This window comes from Sturnira hondurensis, unplaced genomic scaffold, assembly GCF_014824575.4.
Source record: "Sturnira hondurensis isolate 20B ecotype Veracruz unplaced genomic scaffold, ASM1482457v3 Scaffold0003693, whole genome shotgun sequence".
Taxonomy (NCBI): Eukaryota; Metazoa; Chordata; class Mammalia; order Chiroptera; family Phyllostomidae; genus Sturnira; species Sturnira hondurensis.
This window is the reverse complement of record NW_028076324.1, coordinates 8,981,441-9,003,734: the sequence shown is the minus strand read 5'-3', so window position 1 is coordinate 9,003,734 and position 22,294 is coordinate 8,981,441. Positions and strand designations below refer to the sequence as shown.

The window sequence follows — 22,294 nt, the reverse complement described above, 5'->3', positions numbered from 1 at the left end:
TTTTTATACATTTTTCTTTTTTATTTTTTGCCTTTTATTGAATCTTTTATGGAATCCCCCTTTTTCTTTTTCTTTCTTTTCTTTTTTTTTTTTGCATAGGGAAACAAACAAACAAAATAATAATAGCCAGAGTCACTTTCTGTAAATGGTACTTAGGCGCGTCTGCAAAAACCGAAATGACTGCATAATATACAAGGTTATGATTGGAGTATGATGTGAGGGAGAAGGGTGGGTGAGCCAGGAGAGGGGTCAGGCTGGGCCCAGTCTGCCCAGATGTCCCCGTGTCCCCCATCTGGTCCCCACACTGGGGAGGAGGAGCAGACCCAGCCAGAGCCTCTCCTGACCTGGGTTCTGAGCGCGGGGGGTGTGGGTGTGTCACCCGGCGTGTGCAGGAAGCAGAAAGCAAGAAACAGAGTAAACTATCCTGGTAATATCAGTAAAATATAAAATGAGAAAAAAAACTCAAAAATATCTTGGAGGAAAAAGAAAATGAACAGCAACACCACCAAAAACTTTAGGGGAGGGAGGGAGGGAGGGAGGGAGGAAAATCAGAGGAAAAGGGGTCTCTTCCCCTCCTTCCTGTTGGCCCTGCCATGCTGTGGGCTCTGTCCCTTAATCTACACTCTGCTTGTCCTTTCCCCATGTGGGGTCCTGGGAGTGGGAAGGCGGGAAGTGGGAGGCAGGGGCCAGGACCCCTGGACTTGAAGGGGCTTTGGTTTTGGGGGGCCTGGCTGGGACCCTAGATAGGAGAATCAACAAATAGAAGTGTTGATACAGCTTGGGAATGGGCTTTGGGGTTCCCAACTAGAGGGCTGTTGGGGAAGCTCCCGTCCCCTTTCAAGTGGGTCCCCTTCTAGCCAGGAGGTGTGAATGGAGGGGTGTGGGGAAGGGCAGCAGCTTGGGGGTGTGACTTCCTTCCCCTCCTGGAGCCGTTCTTCCTGTTAGATCACGCCTCCTCTTTCCTGAGGCCTGGCTCCCCCCACTACCCCTGGGGAGCTGGGGAGAACCCCAAAGCCACACCAGCAGACATGTGAGGCACTGCTTGGGAAAAGTCTGTTTTGGTATCTCTGGCAACAAGTCCTGCTGGTATGGCTTTGGGTCTGTCTCCTTGCCTTGCTGGGGGCAAGGGTCAGGCCTCTGAGGTCAGTTCGGGCCCCACACACTGTGAAACACTTAGGAAAGGGTGGATGGTGCGGGAGGCTGTCAGCTTGGAGGTGGGACTCTTTAGAAAAGTGCCCAGTGGCGCAGAAATGGAGAAGATGGGAGGACATGGAAAAAGCCAGATCTGAGGGTGGATCTCTGGAACCCCTTTCCCAACACCCTCCAGAAAGAGAGTAAAGACCAGAGTCTCAGAGACAGATTCCAGGCCAAAACAAAAAGTAGCCACTGTATAATCTGTATAATAAAAAATTCATATATATATATATGTGTGTATATCCCTCCACTGAAGGCCAAAGTACCGTGGGAGAGGCCGGAACAAGGAGGGGAGGGTCCTGTGTGCTGCCTTTTCCGAAGTGGGCAGGACGGCTGCTCGAGGCCTGGGGTCCTACACAGGTGGCTACTGTCCGGTCAGGTCTGCCTGCCCCTGGGACGCTGCTGTCACTGGGGACGGACAGAAGGCTCTGGAGCAGGAAGGGGATCTGCGGGGCCGAGCCTGGAATTGTCTGCTGCTTGGGGAGCTATGGCACCCCCAAGTCTCCTTTGGGGCTCCTTTCAAGTCTGATTGTCTAGCTCAGGGTAGGACTCAGAACTCAGTCAGAACCTGGGTTCCAGACCAGCACCAGGGCCCTGAGCCCTGTCTCCAGTCAGATAGGCCAGGTCTTCTCACACCTCCCTCGCTACCCTGGTGGGTGTCCGGTACCCTCAACTGAGAGCGGGATGGGGGCAGTCTGCATATATTTGGGAGGCCCCCTGTTCTTTTCTACAGCATGAGCTGGACCCCAGGGGCAGGCTGGGGGGTCAGCATGGGTGGGGATGGATGACGGGTGGTGAGCGACATGAGTTTGGGAGGGGACTGAGCAGACGTCAGTTTCATATATGTAAGAAAAACACCCTACAAAGACCAACCCAACAAAGGCCCCTTAACACAGATCCGAACTGCTGAGTGGGGTCAGGGCTCTGGTTCTTGGTGTTCCTGCCTTACTCTGCCTGCAGGGCGGCGCCTGGGAAGGCTGCCCGACACGGACCCTACAGCTTTCCCGAGAAATGGGGACAAACAGCCCCAGGATGACGCGCTGGCTGGGGAGGAACTGCCTGCAGGACTCAGCAATGGTGCCAAAAGGGTGAGATCGCACAACTGGGGGCAGGAAGGGTGGGCTGGGTGGGGGCGGGGCAGAGAGCATGAAAAGCAGAAATCTGCCACATGAAAACTGACTCACGTGGCCCTGGGCTCTCCAGCCAAGTGACGGGTCTGAAGGACACGTCCCGGCAGCCGAGGCCGAGCTCTGGGCTTTTCCTCCACCCCCTGGGGCTTGCTGGGGTGTCTTTTGGGCAGAAAACGTGGGATGAGAGTATGAGGGCTGATGAAAGCTGGGACCTTTCTACAAAGTCCCACCCTGCTCTGGAGACAATTTTGAAGTCCAAGGGGGTGGCAGCAAATAAATGGGGACCACTGTCCAACCGGAGTGCCCCCCAGGTTGGGGCCTGAGGGTGGAACACCAGCCCTCTGGTCCCCCCGCTGGGCCAGCCCACTAACCACCTGCTATTCTCTCACCTGTGGTTGAGTTAAAGGTAGAGGAAGTTGGAACTTAAAGAAAGGAAAATAAGAGAAAATAAAAAACAAGAAAAAGACAACAGCATGGCCAGCCACTCAGGCAGAGACCTGTGATAGGGTGTCCCCGACTGTCCCTGACCCCTCTGGCCACCCTAACTGGGCCTCTGCTGGCTGGGCTAGGCCTACAGGTACAGACAGACAGGCATTGCATATATCGAGTTTGTTTTTTTGTTTTTGTTTCATACCAGACACCCTCCATAGTCACAGCTGGAAGACACAGAAGTGGGTGCTGGGGGGTAAGGAGAGGGCAGGAGGGAACGGATACCCAATGCCGGTCTCCAGGGGTGGGGGACAAGTGGGTCCTTTGGCAAGAAGGAGGGGGGTGCACTGGGGAAGAGGGAGCCTCTTTGGGGTGGGAGAGCAATCGGACCCTGAGCCAGAGGGGTGCCAGCCTGCATGGAAGGCAGGACGGGGGGGTCTGGCTGTCGGCGGGCAGCCGGGCAGCCGCCCTGAGGGCACTGCCTGGGGTGGCGCACGCACACCTGCCATCAGGGGCCTGGCCAGGGGCCCAAAGGCCTGAGGTCTGCCTGCTGCTGTGGGTGGGGGCTTCAGAAATGACCCCTTGGAGCCCAGGGGCCGGGCTGGGGGTGGCGGAGCACCAGGGAGCACCCCAATGCAGCAGGGCCGTGGAGACAGAGCCCAGGGCTGGTGGGGCGTGGGTGGTGGGACCGATCATGGGGCAATTGCTCTTTTAGCATGTATTTTTTCAAAGCTCTTCTTGCTTATTCTTCTTCTTATTTTTACAAATAGAAATACATCCCTTTTCCATTTTTACTTTTTATTTCATGTCATTGTTTTGTCTTCTTTTTAACTACACGAGCAGAGGGCATGCAGCTGCCTTCGCGCTGATATTGTTTAAAGGTAATACTTACTTTCGGAAGGCAAGGCACATCATGTGGTAAAAAATTTCGTGCAAATTAGGAAACATGGACTTTTTTCAAGGTATTTTTTTGTATCTTTTTTTAAAGAGGAGGGGGCAGTAGTGGGGGCTGGGGGGCTGGGAGGCTGGGGACAGGAGATAGAGCTGGGTACGATTTGCCATGCAGTGTCAGCTTCAGTGAGCTGACGGCAGGAGCCAGGTCACAAAAGTCCTCGACTAAGCACCATGCAAAGTTAGATCGCGGGGGGGGGCTGCCAGGTGCCCCCTCCCCTACCACGCCTACCTGCACCCTGAGGGTCCCGGCTGAGAAGTTTCCGGATACCCTAGCTGCCCTCCCTTCCTGCCCTCCTGAAGAGCGGCCCGTGCTTTGGTCCCCAGTGGCCACCTGGAGGGGCCCTGGGAATTCATGGACAGACCAAGGGTTCTTGAACCCCTGCGGACAATGGGAGGGGGGTGTTAATGGGGAAGGGCCTTGGGCCTTTCCCTGTATGATCAGATGGGTTCACCAAGCCCCTTGGGCTGGTTTGGGAGGAAAGTCTGGTTTCTGGAAGTGTTGGGGTGGGGGGAGGCTGGCCAGGCCCAGGGGTACCAAGAGAAGGAGCAGAGGGCCAGGCTGGGAGCAGATGAGGCGGAGGCCCTGCTCAGGGCAATAGCTTTGGCCTAGGCCCAGGGTAGGGGTCATGGTGGGGTGCATATTCCTCAGCGCCAGGCATGGAGGCTGGAGGTGGCCAGTGGGGGCTCAGATGGACGGGCTGGGAGGGGCCCTGTGTTTGGGTCTTGTGACCCTAGAACACCTAACACTCCCTCCCAGGCCCCCACCCAAGATGGCCATCCTGGGGTGGGGGCAGGAATGGGGCTGGGAAGCCGGGGTAGGGGTCACCCGGTGTCCCCAGCTTAGTGTTTTTGGAGCGGCTCAACGGAAACGCTTAGCAGATGGGAGGCCCCCTGTGCAGCGCAGGGGCCCAGAGGCACTGGCGCCCCCTCCGCCAGAACTTCCCGCCCCATCCAGGGTCACACAAGTTGCAGTCCTTCTGGGGGCCCGGCTGCAATGCACCCCCTGGCTGTGCCCACTCTGGGGGCCAATGAAAGTGCAAACTGTAGTCCCCCTTTGGGCTGAGAGGCACCAGGGAGGGGGTGTCGCTCCAGGATGTAAGGCACTGGCAGAGGAGGCGTGGGGGGGAGGGGACACCGGTTTCCCCAGACCTCGCCCCTGCCCCCCTGCGCCTCAGCATGGCAGGATGCTTGGGGGACACCCAGCTCTGCCCCTCGGGCCCACTGGGGGTCCCCATCTCTCTGAGGGGAGCATAGCAATGAGGGGTTGGGGACTGGAGGTGGCAGGGTTGTGGGGGAGGGATGGGGTTGCCCACGGCCACTCTCACGTCTCAGCTGGACAAAGAGGGGCGGGCGGTGGGAATCAGGCACTTAATCCACTCACTGTCACCTCCCACCTCCTCTGGGTAAGTACGGGGGGGTCCTCCCCTCCCAGGGCTCAGTGGATGGAGACTCCAGATGACCCCCTTTCTTGAAGACCTCTGGGTCTTTCCATTCCGCCCCCACAGCCCCTTCCTTGGAAAGTGCATTTCTTACAGTGTGTGCAACGTGGACCCCAACCCTGGGGGTGTGGAGCCGCAGGCAGGTGCAGTGGGGGGTGGCCTTCTGTGCCGCTGGGTGTGGGGCCGGGGGGGCAATTGCATAGAGACTTCTCCTCCCAAACAGACAGGCGTGGGGATGGAAGGCCGAGTCCCAAGCCAGCCCAGCACATGCACGCTCTGGGGCAGGCAGACATCCCATGGCTGACCGCAGGGCACTCCTGAGAAAGAATTTGCCACGTGTCCTCGTCCCCTGGTGATGACCAGGGGTTCCCACAACCCTCTTCTGCCCTTGTCACTTCCCTGCCCACACTGGCCTCCTCAGTGCCTGCCTTCCTGCTTAGAAACACCAACACCAGTGTGGGAGGCCTGGCCGACATCCTGGCGGTGGTGACGATGGGGGTACAGGGGGAGAGGTGGCCTTTCTGGGTGTCCTGCCCCATGGGGCCTGGGCACTGTCGTGGACACCAGGCTGTGCTCACCTGGTCCTGGTGGAGGTGGAGGCAGGCACCTGCCCTTCCCGAGCAGCAGCGAGAGATGAGTAACTCAGGGAGACCCCCGTGGCACTGTTACATCCTCAGGCCCTCCACCGAGGGGCGGCAGGTCCGCCGAGGGGCGGGCGGCAGGTCCAGCTGTGACGTCCCAGGAGTCTGCAGTCTTCTTTACCTTTGTCTTCTTGCTTGGGTGGGTTTATTTTTATGATTTTTTTCCCGTTTGTCTTTTTTTTTTGGCCTTTTTTTCTTTTTTCTTCCTCCTGTGTGTATATGTTTGTGTGTTTTGTCTTTTCAGCTGGGCTGGGAGTCGGCGGGATGTTCTTGCTCGCTCTAACTTTCCACCGAAAACATGGGCTGGGGGCCGGCTGTGCAGCACCCCAGACGAAGGAGCAGGGCGTGGGGAGAGGTCTTCCTTATCCCAGATACCAGGACTAGCCGGCCCCAGGGGGACGCAGAGACAGAGGGAGAGAAAGAGACAGACGTCAGGCTCTGCTGCACCCACCTCCCTGTCACCTGAGAGCTCTGTCTACCCCCAACCCGGACCTGTCCTCACTTGCTGGGTGACCCTGGACAAGTGACTTCTCCCCTCTGCAGGGCTGCTCGATAAAACACCATACTCCCAGTGAAATCGGAATTTCCTATAAACCTTATAGTGTAAGTATTTACTGAGCAACTTCCAAAATAGACTCGCTTTTAACTCTTTGTTTATCTGGCATCCGAATCTACCTGAGCAACACACAGGGTTTTTTTCCCTTCCACTGAATCGGGCAACAAATGCCCTGACCCTCAGTGCCCCCCGTGAGAAACGGGGGACGTGCCGTTTCGCTCTGCATCACTCTGATGCAACTCCACCACCGCCGGGCACTGTGACCAGGGGTGCTTCCTTTTTTTAAAAACATTCTTCCATTTAATGATTCCCCCCAACTCCTACGAAGGAGGGACCACCCTGTTTCACAGTGGAGAAAACTGGGGGTCACAGAAGTCAAGTAATTTGTTTAAGACCACCAGCACGGGGAAACGGGAAGCTGGAATGTACACTCAGGCCTGGAAGCTCCAGTGCTCTGTTCTCCCTCTGCCTCGGACTGACCCCTTAGCATGGCCCTGCAGCCAATCAAGACCCCCACCTGGCAACCTGGGAGACAGAGGCTCCTGGAAGGGCGGCTTGGCTGCGCTGCTACACAGACCCTTCCCCTGGAAATGCAACCTCCCTACATGGGGTGGGCCTGGGGACAACTGCCCCTTCCCCGAGATCAGGGCAGTGCTGGCCCCCACCCCTGCTGTGAATCAACTGCAACCCCTTCAACCAGACCGCTCTGCAGTGGCTGGGCCATCCCATCAAACTGGCGCTGGGGCTCCCAGCCCCCAACCTCCAACCAAGTTCAAGTTCATCTTGGCCATTACCTCATGTCTGGTTTCCCTTGGCAACCAGACAGACTCTAGGCGTGGCCCTCTTCAGTGGTGGCCGGCTCCCTTTGGCCCTTCCTCCCTCCTCCCTCCCTTCCCATGCTGGCTGCCCTGCTCTGGCCCCAGCAAAGGGGGTGGCACCCTCAACTCAACATCCTTCCCCTCAGCTGAGAGGGAGACTGAGGCAGTACAGTGCCAGGGGTGAGGTCTGGGCTCTGCCACCCCCCTGGGCTGGCTGAGCCACCAGTATGGTTTTGGGCACGTGGTCACTTAACCCCTCTGGTCCTCGGTTTACTCATCTGCTGAAGGAGTGTGATGGGCTGCAGAGCCGAAAGGGGCTGGTGCAAAATGCTCAGCCAGGGGGCACCTGTCACTCAGGAGAGGGAGTGAGGTGTCAGAGTCCTTGAAACCCCCGCTGGGAGCCAGATGGCTGGCTCAGGACTGGGGGGATTGACGGTGAAACACAGGGAGTGTGGGGGTATGGAGAAGGTGAGCAATCGACCAGGTGGAGATGGACTGACATTGTTCAGGAGGGGGCACTGATAGGGAAGAGAATATTGATCAGGGGAAGAGGGCACTGATGGAGGCTAGGGGAGGGAATATTGATCAGGGGAGGGGATATCGATCAAGGGGTAGGGGCACTGATGGGGAAGGAAATATTGATCGGGGAGGGGACACTATGGGGTGGAAGGCAGGACGGTGCACAGGGAGGGAGAGAAGCCTCTGCAGACGGGGTGGGGTGGGGGGATGGGGCGGGGGCCGAGGACAGCCAACCTGCCAGGAATAATGGAGGCGGAGGCAGAAATGCTGACAGGGCCAGAAACCAGAGGCCTCTAAGCTCCGAGGCCGCTGCACAGGGGCTCCGAGACGGGGGAGCAGGGTCTCACTCAGGCTTCCTCCTCCTCCCTTCCCTCCTTTCCATGGCGGAAGGGAAGCCTGACCTCACCCAGGGGGCCCTAAGTCCAGTGACCCAGGGTCCAGCCCATGCAGTGCCAGTGGGGGCCCCCCACCAGAACTGCACTCCCTGTTTACTCAGACTGGGGGCCTTGTCTCCCCCATAACCTAGGATCCCTAGGGAGTCTCTAGTCAATTTGCCATCTCGCTTCTGTGCTTCCCCCCCACCAACATCAGTCCCAGAAAATTCTTTCCCATTCCCAGACCTGGCTGTGTTCCTCCCTCACTCTAAACCCTTCCATAGCTCCCCACAGCCCCCAGCCAAAGCCCATGTTTGGGGTTTTCCACATTCCAGCTATTTCTCCATTACTTCCAGCCTTTGTCAGTGCTGAGCCCTGGCCGAGATGCCCTCGTCCTTCTCTGCCTGGCTGGCCTTTGTTACTGGGATCCAAATATCTCGCGACACCCCCCCCCCGCCCCCACGACCAAGGCAGCATCCCAAAGGCCCTCTCCTCAGAGCTGCACCAGCCCCACCCCCATCATCCCCACCCCCATCATCCCCCTGACCAAGAGGGTGCAATGAGAAGCTTGTAGAAGCAAAGGCGCCTGTCTCAGTTTCCCTCCTGTTTTAGGCTGTCCGCCTGGGGTGGGCTCCCCTGTGCAGAAACTGAGGTGGGGGGTGGCTGGGGAAGGGTGAGGCAGGCAGGGCCCCTTCTCTGCTGTTTTTAACTTCGGTTTCTGAAGCAATCAGACATTCCCAGCCTCCTGTGGGGAGAGGTGTGGGGTGGGGCAGGAGTGGAAAGGCCTGGCTGCCGGAACTCTGTGGGAGGGGTATGCGCGCTGCTGGAACTTAAGAGAGGGTGGCCATGGGGGGCCCAAGCTCAAAGCAGGGAGTCCTGGGATCACCCCAGCTTGCTGAGTGACCCTAATCAAGTGAGTCCTCTGTCTGGATCCCTGCTGGGGCTCTGCAAGACAGAACACTTAACATGTGGGTGTGCAAGTGTATGGGGGACGGCCTTGGCCTTCTGGGGCTCTTTCTGGATGAAACTGGTCCCCTGACATTTCAGGCCCTTCAAAGGCTCCCCAGGAGGTGCCCAAGGCCAGAAAGAGAGACAGAGGGGGGTGAAGCAGGGCTGGGTGTGCGGAGGAGGGGGGGACAGCACCTCCCCCTCCCCGTACCCTTTGAGCTATAACCAAGCCAGCCTTGGAGTCCCCAGGAGGCCAGGCTGCACTGGGTGGCTCCCTGGGCCTGCTTAGCATGGCTCTGATATCAGTGGAGAATGGAAGATGTGGCTACCTTGCCCTCACCTGTGCTCGTGGACTTAGTTGCAATAGAACCCCCCCTCCCCCGACAGAGGCTGGAGGGTCTGAAACTGGCAGGACTCCCCACACCTCCACTGTCTGTGGTTCTGGTGGTCCGAAGCAGCTGGGGAACCCTGGGCGGGTTTCTCAGAGGGCCTGTGGGAGCTGGCGCTGTCCTTGGGCCACTTCACGTTCTGTGGCACCCTCCCTAACAGGCGCCAGTAATTGGAGGTTCTGGGGTCTAGCCACCTTTCTTGGACACTCTGCCAACACACTCTTGGCCTGCACACAGCACAGACTTGAACCCTGACCCGAGGGCTGGAGTCAGAATACATGGGAGTGGGGCTGAGGCCACTCCCCACTCCTCCAGAAGCCAGGAGCCAATCCCCGTTTTGGATCCACTGGGACCCACCCTGCCCTGCACTGCTGTGCAACCTCAGGCAACTTGCTCCTTCTCTCTGAGCCTCCTGGTCTTGTGCTCAGCCTCCCCCGCCCCAACCCCATGCACTTGCAGCTGCAGTACTGCCAACTCTGCCTCGGCGGCCACCCTCCCCACCTTGCAGGCAGTAGCCTGAGGTGGATGTGTGCAGGCTTCACTGGGAGGCCCCATCACCTGTCACAGGCTGCCTCAGTTTCCCACCTGTCCCTGGCTTTTTGGAGTCCTTGCCACCCCCTGCCTCTACCCCCCTGGTCCCTCTGGCCTATGACATGGAAGGGGTGAAGACGACAGTGGGGGATTGCCAGCTCCGGCTGACATGCTGTGTGATCCTGGGCAAATCCCTCACCTCTGTGGCCTCAGTCTCCTCATCTACACCGATGAGCCTGGGGTGGTGGCAGCCCAGGAGGGTCTCCCGGCAGGGAGCTGCAGGGAGCATTTGGGGCTCCAGCCATACTGGAAGCCCTGGAAGGGTATGGGAAGCTGGTCCCCCCTGCCATGCTTAATGGCCACTATGCCACGGGTACAGCGAGGGAGGGGTGGCATGGGATCCAGCAGGCTGGCCTCTCCCTGCACACCCAGGCTGGCCCTTCTGCCCTAGCCCTCCCTCCCCGCCACCAGCCGGCCTCTTGGCCCCTACCTGTGCCTGATAAATGCCCGCTGGATCCCTTGGTCCTAATCCCACAAAGGAACGGTTTGCAGGGGACGTGCCGGGCGTAGAGTAGGCTGCGGGGAGGAGAGAGACCGAGAGCCCGTTAGCGAAGGGGGCCGCACGGGAGCACCCAGAGAGGGTGGCCGCTGCCCAGGGTCACAGAGCACCCAGTGCCCTCCCTCGGCCAATCTGGGCACCCAGAAAAGCCCACAGTTGCAGGCCCCTGGGGTCGCTGGGGAGGGGTGTCTGCTGGGAACAAAGGCGCAGGATGAAAGACTCATAATTCAGAAACCGCCTGTGAATTATTCAGGGCGTTCTGCTGCCTGGCCCATCCTGCAACGGCAGCCTGCATCCCACACGGGCGCCATCAATTATTGAGGCTACTGTATTTATTAATTTTCCTCCTGGAGAGGCATGGGAAAGGCTGGGTATCTGCATCCACATGCATATATATATTTGTATTTTAATTTCACCCATCACATTTTGTGGGCGAGTGAATAATTCACGGCTGGGCACCACTGTGGGTCAGGGACCTCAGTCAGGCTGGGGTTAGGGTGCTGGAGGGTCCCTGCATGGTCTCGGCCAGGGTGAAAGTAAGTGGGAGGCAGTGAGGTTTGGGAGGCTCTGGGGGGAAGCAGGCTAAACTTGAGGTTAAGAACCCAGTGTTAGGAAGAAGAGGAACTCCATGTTTATTCCGCCACTATTAAGTGTCTATTGTATGCCAGACACTGGGCATAATAATCCCATTTAACCCCCCGTGGCCTCAATGAAACCAACATTATTTTCCCCATTTCACAGATGAGAAAGTACGCAGCCGGTGACCACCGTCACCACATGCTGACTCTACCCTGCCCTTGACGTTGCACTTGACATTCTCCCTGGTCTCTCACTAACTTGCTCCCCACTGCCCTACAAGTCCAGTATTGTGACTGACTCATTTTGCGGCTGAGAAAACTGAGGCTCAGAGAGGGGAGGACATTTGCCCAAGGTCACACAGGGAGTGAGCTTCAGAGGCAGGATTTGAACCCAAGGTCCCGCACCGCATCTGGCGTTCAGACAAAGCCTGTCTGTACCTGAAGTTGCCCTGGGTCTTGGCAGGCAGTGGTTGCCGGGGGCAGGGGGCACTTCACGGAAGAAAGGGGGCCAATGGGGCCCAGATGGAACTGCTGGCCCCTCTTGCTTGGGTGAGGTCAGGAGTCTTATTTGGGGAGTGAGGAAGAGAGACACTCAAAGGGGGGATGAGGGGCAGAATGAGACACCGGGGAGAAGCCTGGGGCTCTGCGACTGCCTGGGCAACTGGGGCTGCTCGGCCCAGGAGGAGGCAGGTCAGACGCTCTGGGGGCACTGGGAGGATGGAGGGGTCGGCGGCTCTGAGGGAGGCAGCCTGGTGAAGTGTGCACGGCCCACCCAGGCCTGCTCTGGGATCTGGACAGGTCCCCGCTGACGGGCAGACCCAGGTCGGGGAATCTGGGCGCGGCCTCCAGGCCTGGCGCAGCTCCAGATGGGACAAGGGAATGTGTGAGGGGAGGCCAGTGACCTGTAATCTGGAGACACACCCAGAGGGTAGAAAGTTCTAGAAGGTGAGGAGACCAACCCAGCGGCTTCTGCCAAGCTACCTACCAGCTGGGGCCACACCCAAAACAGCAAGTTCTACAGGCAAAGTGGCTCACCCAGGGCCTTCTCGGGGGTCAGGCAAGTAGGTGGGGACTGTCCCATCCACGCATATGGCTCATCCAGATCATTGGCAAGAACAGGGTCCATTGTGTTTTTTCTCTCTCAGGAATTTGGTACTTTGGAATTTTTATGTAAAATGTCCTGATGTTAACACAATGATAACAGGTCCTCACTTTCCATGAAGGGCAGCTGGGGGCCAGGTCTGGCACTCCGGCCACCATTTGGAGGTCTTCGTCTATTGTCAGTGGCTTATAGCACGGAGGAAGGCTTAGGGGTCCAGAGTGGGCACATGGGAACCCCAGACCATTTGGCCATTTGGGGCAGACCACAGACTTGCCCCTGCCATCTCCTAAGGCTTGTATCTGGGAACCCACAGAACCTGCCAGTACCTGCCAGGCTGGGCCTGAGCCCCCAACCCCAGCAGTCGGGGAGGGGAGTGGAGGGGGCCCCTTGGGGACGCCCGCCCTGCCACAGGCACCACTTCCCGAGTGCTTACAGGGTGAGGTCGGTGACGTGCTTCCTCCCTCGTGGGTGGGTTTGGTGGCAGGGGGAAGCGCCAGTCTCGGCAGCCCAGGGGGCGGGGGTGCCAGCATCTGAGCAGAAAGGCAGTGACTGGACATTTTGAGCTGACCACTTCCATTTAACTGGGGGGAACAGAGAGACAGGTGGTTACGGTGGCGGCACCCCTCTGCCTCAGGCTGCTGTCCGCGGTCCTGCTGGGGGACAAGGCTATCAGGGCTGGACGAGTTTGGTGGGTGTGGGCCCGCAGGCCTCCAGCCTCCTGAGACTGCGCTCCCTTCGGCTCCTCCTTAAGCCACTTTGTACCCACTCGCTTTCCTTCTACAAGATGCCGCCTCATCCTCAGCAACACGGGCTGACCTCATGGGTGGTCCCTATACTTTTCCTCATTCACTACCAGGACCTAGCCATCCACCACCTGCCAGCAGTTCCAAAATCCAAAAAGCTCAACAACAAAAGCTTTCTGTGGAAGTCTGGCAGGAGCAGCCCTGAGCTGCAGCCACAGGACCAGGTTTGAAGCACTTCATAAAATATATGCTGTCAGCTCTAACACCTGGAAAGCCCGAATTCTGAACCAGCCCAGCTCCAAGAGCTTCAGAAGAGAACTGTGGACCTCCAATCGTCAGAAAACCACTTGACATGGAGATGCACGTCAGAAGGCTGCCTGAGACAGCCCAGGGCCCCAGGGAGGTTGCCTGGAGCCCAGCGCCAGTGGGGCGGTTTGCACCCTCCACACTCACCGGTCCAGGCTGTTGGCTGGCTGGGTCACAGGCCAGTGAGACGAGATCTTTGAGCGGGTCCTGGGGGTTGAGGTGAGGTGGGTAGCGAATGGCTGTGTGAGGGAAGTAGGTGGAGGCCGTCTGGGGCAGGATGGAGGTGGTGGGGAAGTGCAGGGCTGAGGACGGGTGAGGGCTCCGGGCGATCCCTGCGGAGACAGAAGGGGGCGGTCACTGGGGCCCCGGCTCACGGGGTCTGCGCTCTGGCTGCGCTGGTACCTGTACCTGCATTTGATGATAATGGGCAGCAGGACCCAGCGGCACCCTCGAGGGCCAGGCCTCGGGTCCATTCCCAGCCCAAACTTGCTGACGTTCACGGAAAACCCTTGGAGTTCTGGTGTCATCCTTGTTTTCTGTTTGTTTGTTCGTTTGAAACAGAGAATGACACGGTGGTTCTCAGATGGTCTGTCCTCTGCCCCGGGCCACACAGCAGGCAGACGGTGGACCCGGGTTCGAGCCCAGGCCGTCTGGCCCCTCTGGCCCACACCCAACCCTGGGCTTAGCTAGCTCTTTCTGTAAAGGGCTGAGTGGTCAATATTTTTTTTCAATTGAGATATAATTTGCATATTATACAGGGGTGGGCAAGAGTTACCTCAGGAGGCAGTGGTGCTAACCCAAGCAGGTCACTGAAATTTGGGTTTGTTTACTGATTTTCAAAGACTACAAGAATGTGTAAATAATGAAGGCTGGCAATTGGAGGACTTACAAGATTTTACACCTAAGTGCACTGTGCTACTGTGACATTCTTTTTAATCCTCACCCGAGGACATGGTGATTGATTTTAAGGGGGGCAAGAAACACTGATGTGAGAGAGGAACATCGATAGATTGCCTGTCATAAGCACCTGGATTGGGGATAAACCTGCAACTTAAGGAATTTGCCTCAACTGGGAGTTGAACTCGTGACTTTCCAGTTTACGGGACAGTGCTCCAACCAACTGAGCCACACCAGCTAGGACCACTGTGACATTCTGTTGAGTGAGTAAGGCTACCGTGTAATGATAATAACCTGCATGTCTTTTTTCATGCAAACAACTGCAGACCTGTTGCTGCCCAGTCCTGTCCAGTTCACCTTTTCAGCCTATGCAAATCCGTCACCACACTCTCTTGTAGAAAATGCTCATCATCCCCCAAAGAAGTCCCTGTTCCATCAGCAGTTACCCACAATATCACCCTCCCCTGGAGACCATTTTCTGTCTCTGTGGCTGTGCCTGTTCTGGACATTTCGCACAAACGGAATCGCACACACACCCTGTGGCCTTTGTGTCTGGCTCCTCTCACCGGGCATCCCGTGTTCAAGGTTCATCCATGAGTAGCGGGTATCAGAGCCTCGCTCCTTTCCATAACTGAATAATATTTCATGGCAGTGTTTGCTTTTTTTTCCTTTTTTTAAACAATTGGGCAACTTTTCATATATTCACTCTAATTCCAGAACATTCCTACCACCCAAAAAGAAGCCCTGTGCCCCTTCTCTGTCACTCCCCTTCTGTCCCCAGTCCGTGGCCAGACAAAATATTTTCGGCTTTTTACCATTTTGTCCCTGCTGCAGCTCCTCGACACTGCCCTTGTGGCCCGAAAGCCGCCACAGGATGAGCGCAGCTGTGGCTCCATAAAACTTTCCCCATAAGAAGAGGCTCTGATGGCCGCAGTTTGCCAGCTGCTGGTCCAAACTGCTGTGCCGGGACTTTTCCCGCCTCCCTGTGTGTGTGTCTGCCCTAATACGGGGCTAAACCGTTATCCTAACGGCAAAGTGACAGGCAACGTTTGAGAGTTCACCGCAGTTTAACTCAGCCCTAACGACAGCTCTGGGAGGGGGAGCCCCAGCTGACAGGTGATGTTAGGGAGGGCCCAGTGCAGAGTGCCCAGCTTATCCCCCAGGACTGCAGGAGTCTGTTTCCCTCTGTTATCGGGGTGACAGTTCCTGTCTGTGTGGCCGGGAGCGCACCCATATCGCCTGCATGGCCTGTGCCTGGCCACGTGCCAGGAGCATCTACCTCCTGTGACCACCCAACACCATCACCTGTCCGTGGGCTGAGTGCATCGTAAGGGAAGCAGGTTGAGGGGCAAGCCACAGGCTGGTGCCTCCTTCTCTTGCAAAAGGGGAAACTGAGGCCCAAGGAGACAGAGTCAGGCCCAGGTGCTCTCCGAATGGCAGCTCCAGGCGCCCCTGCCTGGCAGGGGGGCTGTAACAAACGGACTCCTGCTCAGATGGCTGGTCCTAGTCGGGGTTCCCAGGCCTCCAGGGGGCTGATGAGAGTGCCGTGCCCCCTCCCCACCTAGGGCCCAGGAGCTCACCACTGTGCACTGCTATGACGGGCCGGTGGTGCTGGGTGAAGCTGGAGAGACGTGGTGAGTCCTGGGGAGACGGGCTGTTGAAAGGTGATTTGTCCATCTCTGTTTTCTTCACCGGGGATGAGATGCCTGTGTTGAGGGGAGTCAGAGGGTCACAGGGCTGCAGGGTACTCCCAAGACCCCAGCCTCTCTACCGGACCCCTTGCTTCTCTCCCAGCAGTCTGTGGGCAAGGGGCTGGGGGAGCTATTTTACAGATGGAACAAAGCAAGGCTCAGAGCAGAGAAGGGAGCCACCCAGGGTCCACAGCTTTGATGCCAATGTGGGTCCCTGATATCCCAACCCGGCCCCCCCCCTTCTCTCCTTCCAGAGATAGGTCCTCCCAGGGGACGTCAGAGCCCTGGAGAAGGCAGCAGGGTGAGCAAATGGGGGGATCCCTGGTGAGCTGAGAGGACACGGACAAGCACCGGAGCTGCTGTGCTTATGCTCTCTAATCCTTACAGGGGACAGAAAAGGCCCTTCCTTGCAGAGTCATTGCAAGGATCACATGAGATACAACGTATGAAACCATTAGACTCGCGCCTGGCACATACCCACTTTCAGGAATGACTTGCTTATTGTCATTCCCCTGAAGACGGAAGGCCTCACCACCTCCCCTGCCCTGGCCCTCAGGAATCCTGACAATCCAGCCCCTTGCACTTTCTCGATGAATGAATGAATGAGTGAATGAATGGTGTAAAACAGGCACATGGAGAATCCATGCAGATGCTGGCACAGAGCAAATACTGGCTCAGGAAGAAGCTGCTGTCATCATGATACATAGGACAGACCACACCAGGGCCGGGCTCACGTTAGCCCGTGTGGTCTTAGATGTTAGAAGAAATGTGAGTGCCTCTCGCTTTCTTTCCTTCCTGCACTCCCCCCTCTGCCATCCTCCGAATGTGAGAGCTAAGAGTGGTAGCGTGCCCCTCAAAAAATGCAGCATCCTGGGCCCGGCCCCATCCCTGGCATTGGGATCTCAAAGAAGTGGGGCCAGGAGATGGACATGTTTAGAAATTATTTTTAAAATGTATCTTAGAGTAAAATGTACCCGTTGAGAGCATGATGCAGTCTGACTTTCCTGCCACCCAGCACAAGGGCCCATTCCAGAACTGCTCCTCAGCACCAGTCCCGGGCACTGCGGGGTGCCGAGCGGCATCTCTGGCTGCCACCCACTTGATGCCAGGAGTCCTCCCTACCCCCATGTGCCAGCCATGTATGTCCCTAGCCATCGCCCAGTGTCCCCCATGGGCACAGTCAACCCAGTCGGAGGCCCTGTCTTCCCCTGAGGCATGCCGTCACTGTTTCTGGGGTCTGCTGCTCAGGGCTCAGGGTGTGGGCATCTGCACATGTTCCCTGGCCCTGCCCTGCCCAGAATGCTGTTGCACCCTTTCCCCGGGGCATTTCCACGCAGGGAGAGTCCTGTCTTCTCTGACAGCATAGCTTGGGGGGAACCAGATATAGGAACCAGGCCCCTGGATGGCCACTCAGGCTGTCACCTGCTTTTGCTGTTACAAATCCCTCCTGCCCTTGATGGCCCTGAGGACGCACCATGCTGTCTGAATGAGGAAATCCTGGCACATGGGCCAGTAGAGCCTTGGGAGCCAGAGCCTGGCCCTTCCCAGGGAATGCTCCTGCAGCTAGTGGGACGGAGGGCTGAGGACAGGACAGGAGGCTGGCTCTGTAGGCTGTGTGTGTGTGTGTGTATGTGTGTAGGAGCGGTGGCGTGCTTTCTGCTGGCGCAGGGCTGTGGCAGAACCAGGTTAGTGCTGTCAGATGCTCACTTAGGAGGACTTCCTAGAACAGCCTGTCCTGGATGGAAATAGCTTGGCGTGGACCCGCCCCTCCTGAGCTTCCTGAGATAGGGCCTGTGGAAGCCAGGGCAGGGCATGGGAGGGGGAGCCCAGCAGGTGCTGCAAGAATAACCATTCGTGCTCCTGGGCAGGCTCCAGAGGGCCCTGAGCATGCATCCCCATGCTGGGGCATTCCCCATTTGTTGAGCAAACGGGCCTGCAATGCTCCCATTTGAGCTACTGCAGTCAGCTAACACATCCTCCTTCTAAGCTCCTGCCCATCCTTTTAACCTGTAATAGCTCCCTCATCTGAGCAGCCATCTTCCTCTCAGTACACACAGCTACCAGTCCCCACTGGAGAAGCCTGTATGCCCCACTGAAGATACACACGTGCCCGTCCGTCCCATTGAAGCACACACTCATCAAAGAGCAGGCAGACCCGCACATCTCCGATCCGAGCATCCGTTTGTAGAACAAACAAGGCCACCCCCACTAGACTGCCAGCTCCACTGTGGGTTAATGGAGTGTGATGTAAGGGAAGCAGGCTGTGGGGGCGTCCACTCTAGCTGAGTGCGGGGTTGCCAGGGCCTCAGAACGCACAGGGTGGTCAACAAGAGTATGTGGTGGATGGAGTGCTTGATTCTGCTGAGACCAGCCATCATTCAGGGGCATTTACTACGCATCAAGGCCTCTCTCTCTTGGCACTGTGGACACTGGGGACAACCACAGACATCCTCAGACGCTGCCCAGCATCCCTTTCGGAGGTCTCAGGCAGAGCACTCTGAGCCTCCTCTCACATCATCCTCTCAACTACCCTGTGTGAGGCTTCCAGGAGTCATCCCCATTCCACAGATGTGGTGATTAAGGCCTGGTGGGAGGTCACTTGCCCAAGGCCACAGGGTCAACAAGTGGTGGAGCGGGGATTCAAACCCAACTCTGTAACTCCATAGGCCATGTTCTGCCTTGTAGGGGGCAGTGGAGAAAGCCAGAGAGCCAGGATGGGGGTGTTGCTTGCTTCACCCCTGTAATAACCACCTATGTGAAGGGCCTAACTCCCCAGAAGGGACATAGAAGCAGCAAAAGCAAAGCACCCTGCAAGCTGAGCAGAGTGCCCTCTTTCTGCCCCACTTGGATGAGTAATCAGGGAAGGCCTCTGGAGGAGGTGACCAGGAGAAAGGGCACTCCTGGCCCAAGCATAGACAGGGCAATGGCCTGGAGGCTGACTTACGAGCCTGAAAGATGTGGCTGCCGGGGGGGGGGGGGGGGGGGGGGGGTNGATGTGGCTGCCGGGGGGGGGGGGGTCTTGGCTGGGCGGAGCTGGCATGACCTCCTTCAGACCAGAGTGAGGCCCCTGGAGTTGGTTAGCTGAGCACCGCCCTTGGCAGCCACAACAGAACAAGGGAGAGAGTGCTCCAATCAGCTTAATCCCCTTAATGAGCAGCTAAGTGGGGGCTGTCTAGACAGGAAGCTGGAGGAAACCAGGAGAAGAGAAAGAGGAGGAGGGGGGAAAGGGGACATACGTATCCATCTTCCCTACTAGGCTGTGAGCACCTGAAGGGCAGGGACAGACACACAGCAGGGTTTTTAGTGAGGCTCCATAGGAGGGAGTGAGTTTGCCATCACCAGAGACAACCAATGGAAGCTGGAGTGATGTGCTCTTCCAGCTCCCTAATTCCTCCATTCCACACCAGAGGCTGGCACAGGGTTCCTTCTTGTTCCTCCACTGGTTGCACTCAGCTCTCAGGGCAGGAAGGTCAGACCAAGCCACAGTGACTTGCTCTAACATTTACTTCCTTTTAAAACTTTGCTTTTCTTTTTTGAGCTTCCTGAATTGAAAGCTAGGTTCATTATTTCTGACCTTGCTCTAATCAATACTTAAGGCTATAATTTTACCTCTCAGGGCTGCTACAGCTACATCACAGAGGCTGTCTTTCATGTCTAAATAGTATATATTTTATACTTCAATCACAGAGTTACTGAGAAGTGTTTCCGAGTTCCCAATCAGTAAATAACAGGGCAGAAGTCTTCCAATATCTGCTCTACCCTCAGTAACAGAACCCTTAAATGTTAGAACGGCACATAATTGACTACAATAAGACTACAGCTCCCAGTATCCCTTGTAGTAAAGTATGGTCATGTGACTGGGGGGGGGATGAGAGAGAGAGAGAGAGAGAGAAGCAGTTGTGGTTAAGTGCATCTTCTGCGAAAAAGGGAGAGGACATGCCCAGTCTTGGTCCTTCTTTCCTGCTGGCCGGAAGGCAGAAACAGTTGCTTTGGACCATGAGGTGGAAATGAAAACCTCATTCCATGAAATAAAAGGTAGGAGCTCCCTTATATCACACTTGCCAGGGCTACTGATGGGTAGACATTTCTTGTAAGAGAAATACATTGTCCTTTTGAGTTTGTTTCTCACAATCAAATTTAAGGCTTACTGAATACAGGGTCTTTTTTTCCCCAAAAGGGAAACTTTTAAAAAGATTTTATTTATTTTTAGAGAGAAAGGGAAGGAGAAAGAGTGAAAGAGAAACATCAGCTCACACGCCCCCAACCAGGGGCCAGGCCCACAACCCAGGCATGTGCCCCAACCAGGAATCGAACCCGTGACTTTTTGCTTCTCAGGATGATGCCCAGCCCACTGAGCCACACCAGTCAGGACTGAATTCAGGGTCTTTATAGAGACAAGCCTGGCGGAGACAGGGAACCCACAGAGACCCTCTGACCCATAAATTAGAACGTGATGAATACAGACAGGTCCTCCACAATAGGTAGCTGCTTTGGGAGTCCACACCACGGAAGAGAGAGGACCCCTGAGACCTCAAAAGTAACAACCAGAAGCATTAGAGACCAATTCAGAGAGATGGGAATTTTATAAAGATATGAGCAACAATAAACACTACTGTTTCCTGGGTAGTTATCATGCACCACACAGATGCTCTACCCACATTCTACCACTTGGTCCTTCCAGCTTTCTGAGAGAAGAGTTGTCTCATCATTCCCATTTTGGAATGAGAAAACCGAGGCTCAGGTAAGTTACCTGCCCAAGGTTACACAGCCCACACAGTGAGTCAAGGGCAAAACTGGGAGTAGAACCCAGGTCCCTCTGATGCCTGACCCTGCCCTCTTCATTGTAATGTTGCTTTTCAGGAATCCTGTAGATAGTGCATTTTGTGCAGACAGATCTTTGTAAAAAAGCAGGATGTACAGGGATAGGGAGGGAGAGAGGAAAGGGGGAGAAAACAGATCCTAAAGTTTACTGGGTGCTTTTTATGTGACAGGCCAGTTCTAGGGACATCAGATGTACTGATTTACTTAATCCCCACAACACTACTATAAGCTGAGTACTGCAGGTATTAACGTCCCTTTTTCACAAGTGAGAAAACCAACGTTCAGAGAGGCAGGGTCAGTAGGAAGCTATAAGGATTGGTGGACTTGAGAGTCTACGTTCATAACCCCTAGGTTATCCTGTTGGGTGAGCCCTTGATAAGGGATAAGGGGCTAGATAGAATGATGCCTGAGGGCCACTTTGCACACCATTTCTTTAGTCACGGATGCCGGCCCGCTAGAAAAAACCTTAAGGCGAAAAGGAATTTTCAGATGAGAACGGTGGTGGAGATTGGGGGAGATGATACGCAAACAAAGAATCCCCAGGAGTCAGCACTCAACAGAAAAGAGACACTTCAGAACTGCTGCCCATGAGAAAGAGTCTGGAGAAGACCCTGTGAAGACAGAAGAGCAATAGAACAAAATTCTCCTGGAAAAGGCCGCTATGAGAAAAACGCGGCTCCTACAGAACTGGAATCACAAAGGGGATCCATCCCATGGAGACGGGGATCCATCCCATGGAGACGGGGATCCATCCCATGGAGACGGGGATCCATCCCATGGAGACGGGGATCCATCCCATGGAGACGGGGATCTCGTAAACGCAGGAACTTCACGAAGGACCCCACTGAGATGGGATCCTACACCTCAGGACCCTCTAGATGAAGTCTATGGTAGACTCTAGAGAGAAGCACCCTGCTGACTGGAATCACTATAAAGTCAATTCTATAAATCAATAACCCCACTGAGATTAGCCCCTGCCACGGAGAGGACAGGAAGTCGGAAGGGGAAGAGACTCCGCCCCCCTGCCCAGAGCGGAACCCAAAAGCTCTGAAAACTTGAGCCCGGACGCAAGCGCGTGACTACAATTCCCAAGGGGCCTCACGGATCCAGACCCGCTTCCCGCTCTCTGGCGTGCGCGCAGTGCCTGCTGGGATACGTAGTCCCGGTCGCATTACCCCGACCGGAAAACCGGTTCCACTCCCGCCGCCAGCCCCACCTCCTTCCATGTCTTCCGTCCAGTTTCGGCTGCTACTCGTGGGAGAGCTGGGCGACGTGTAGTAATCGCCGCCAGGGCTTGTGTCTACGTCTTCCTCCATCGAGCCCGATTTGTGCCGTTTGCTCCTGAGGGGCGAAGAAAGAAAAATGCAAGCCGGTTACCACGGAGACGTGGGCGGAGGCGGCGGGTTTTGCTAACTTCCGATCCTTACAGGGCGGGGCGAGAAGGGTGCTCTCGCGAGACATCCTGCAACCACAGACTTTCTCTAGTGCTGTTAACACCTGCTTCAACCTGCCGATTGCTTGGACTGAACACCTGGGGCCAGAGGCGGGGAGGGACTCAGCTGAGGTCACACAACGAGCGAGCGGAGTGCTGACTAAAGACTTTAGGCCTGGCCGGTCACTTGACCTACTGTAATCCCCGGAACAACTGGTAGGATTATGATCCCTTTTTACAGAT

The 22,294-nt window shown here is 56.4% G+C and overlaps 1 protein-coding gene across 4 annotated transcripts in view; it reads right to left on the bottom strand.

Annotated features, from left to right (window-relative positions):
* Window positions 1-1,071: 1,071 nt before the first annotated feature.
* Window positions 1,072-22,294, bottom strand: part of NFIC (nuclear factor I C) — a 67,287-nt gene continuing 46,064 nt past the window's right edge. For 2 of the 4 annotated variants that reach the window (XM_037042503.1, XM_037042502.1), the window contains exons 6-11: window positions 21,836-21,960; window positions 15,688-15,813; window positions 13,358-13,542; window positions 12,595-12,742; window positions 10,413-10,498; window positions 1,072-6,167 (exon numbers count right to left, since the gene is read on the bottom strand). In XM_037042503.1, the coding sequence (XP_036898398.1) occupies window positions 6,150-6,167; window positions 10,413-10,498; window positions 12,595-12,742; window positions 13,358-13,542; window positions 15,688-15,813; window positions 21,836-21,960 (688 nt within the window). In that variant the 3' untranslated portion in view covers window positions 1,072-6,149. The remainder of the gene's footprint in view (window positions 6,168-10,412; window positions 10,499-12,594; window positions 12,743-13,357; window positions 13,543-15,687; window positions 15,814-21,835; window positions 21,961-22,294) is intronic. The other 2 variants (XM_037042504.1, XM_037042505.1) reach the window with 2 other exon arrangements.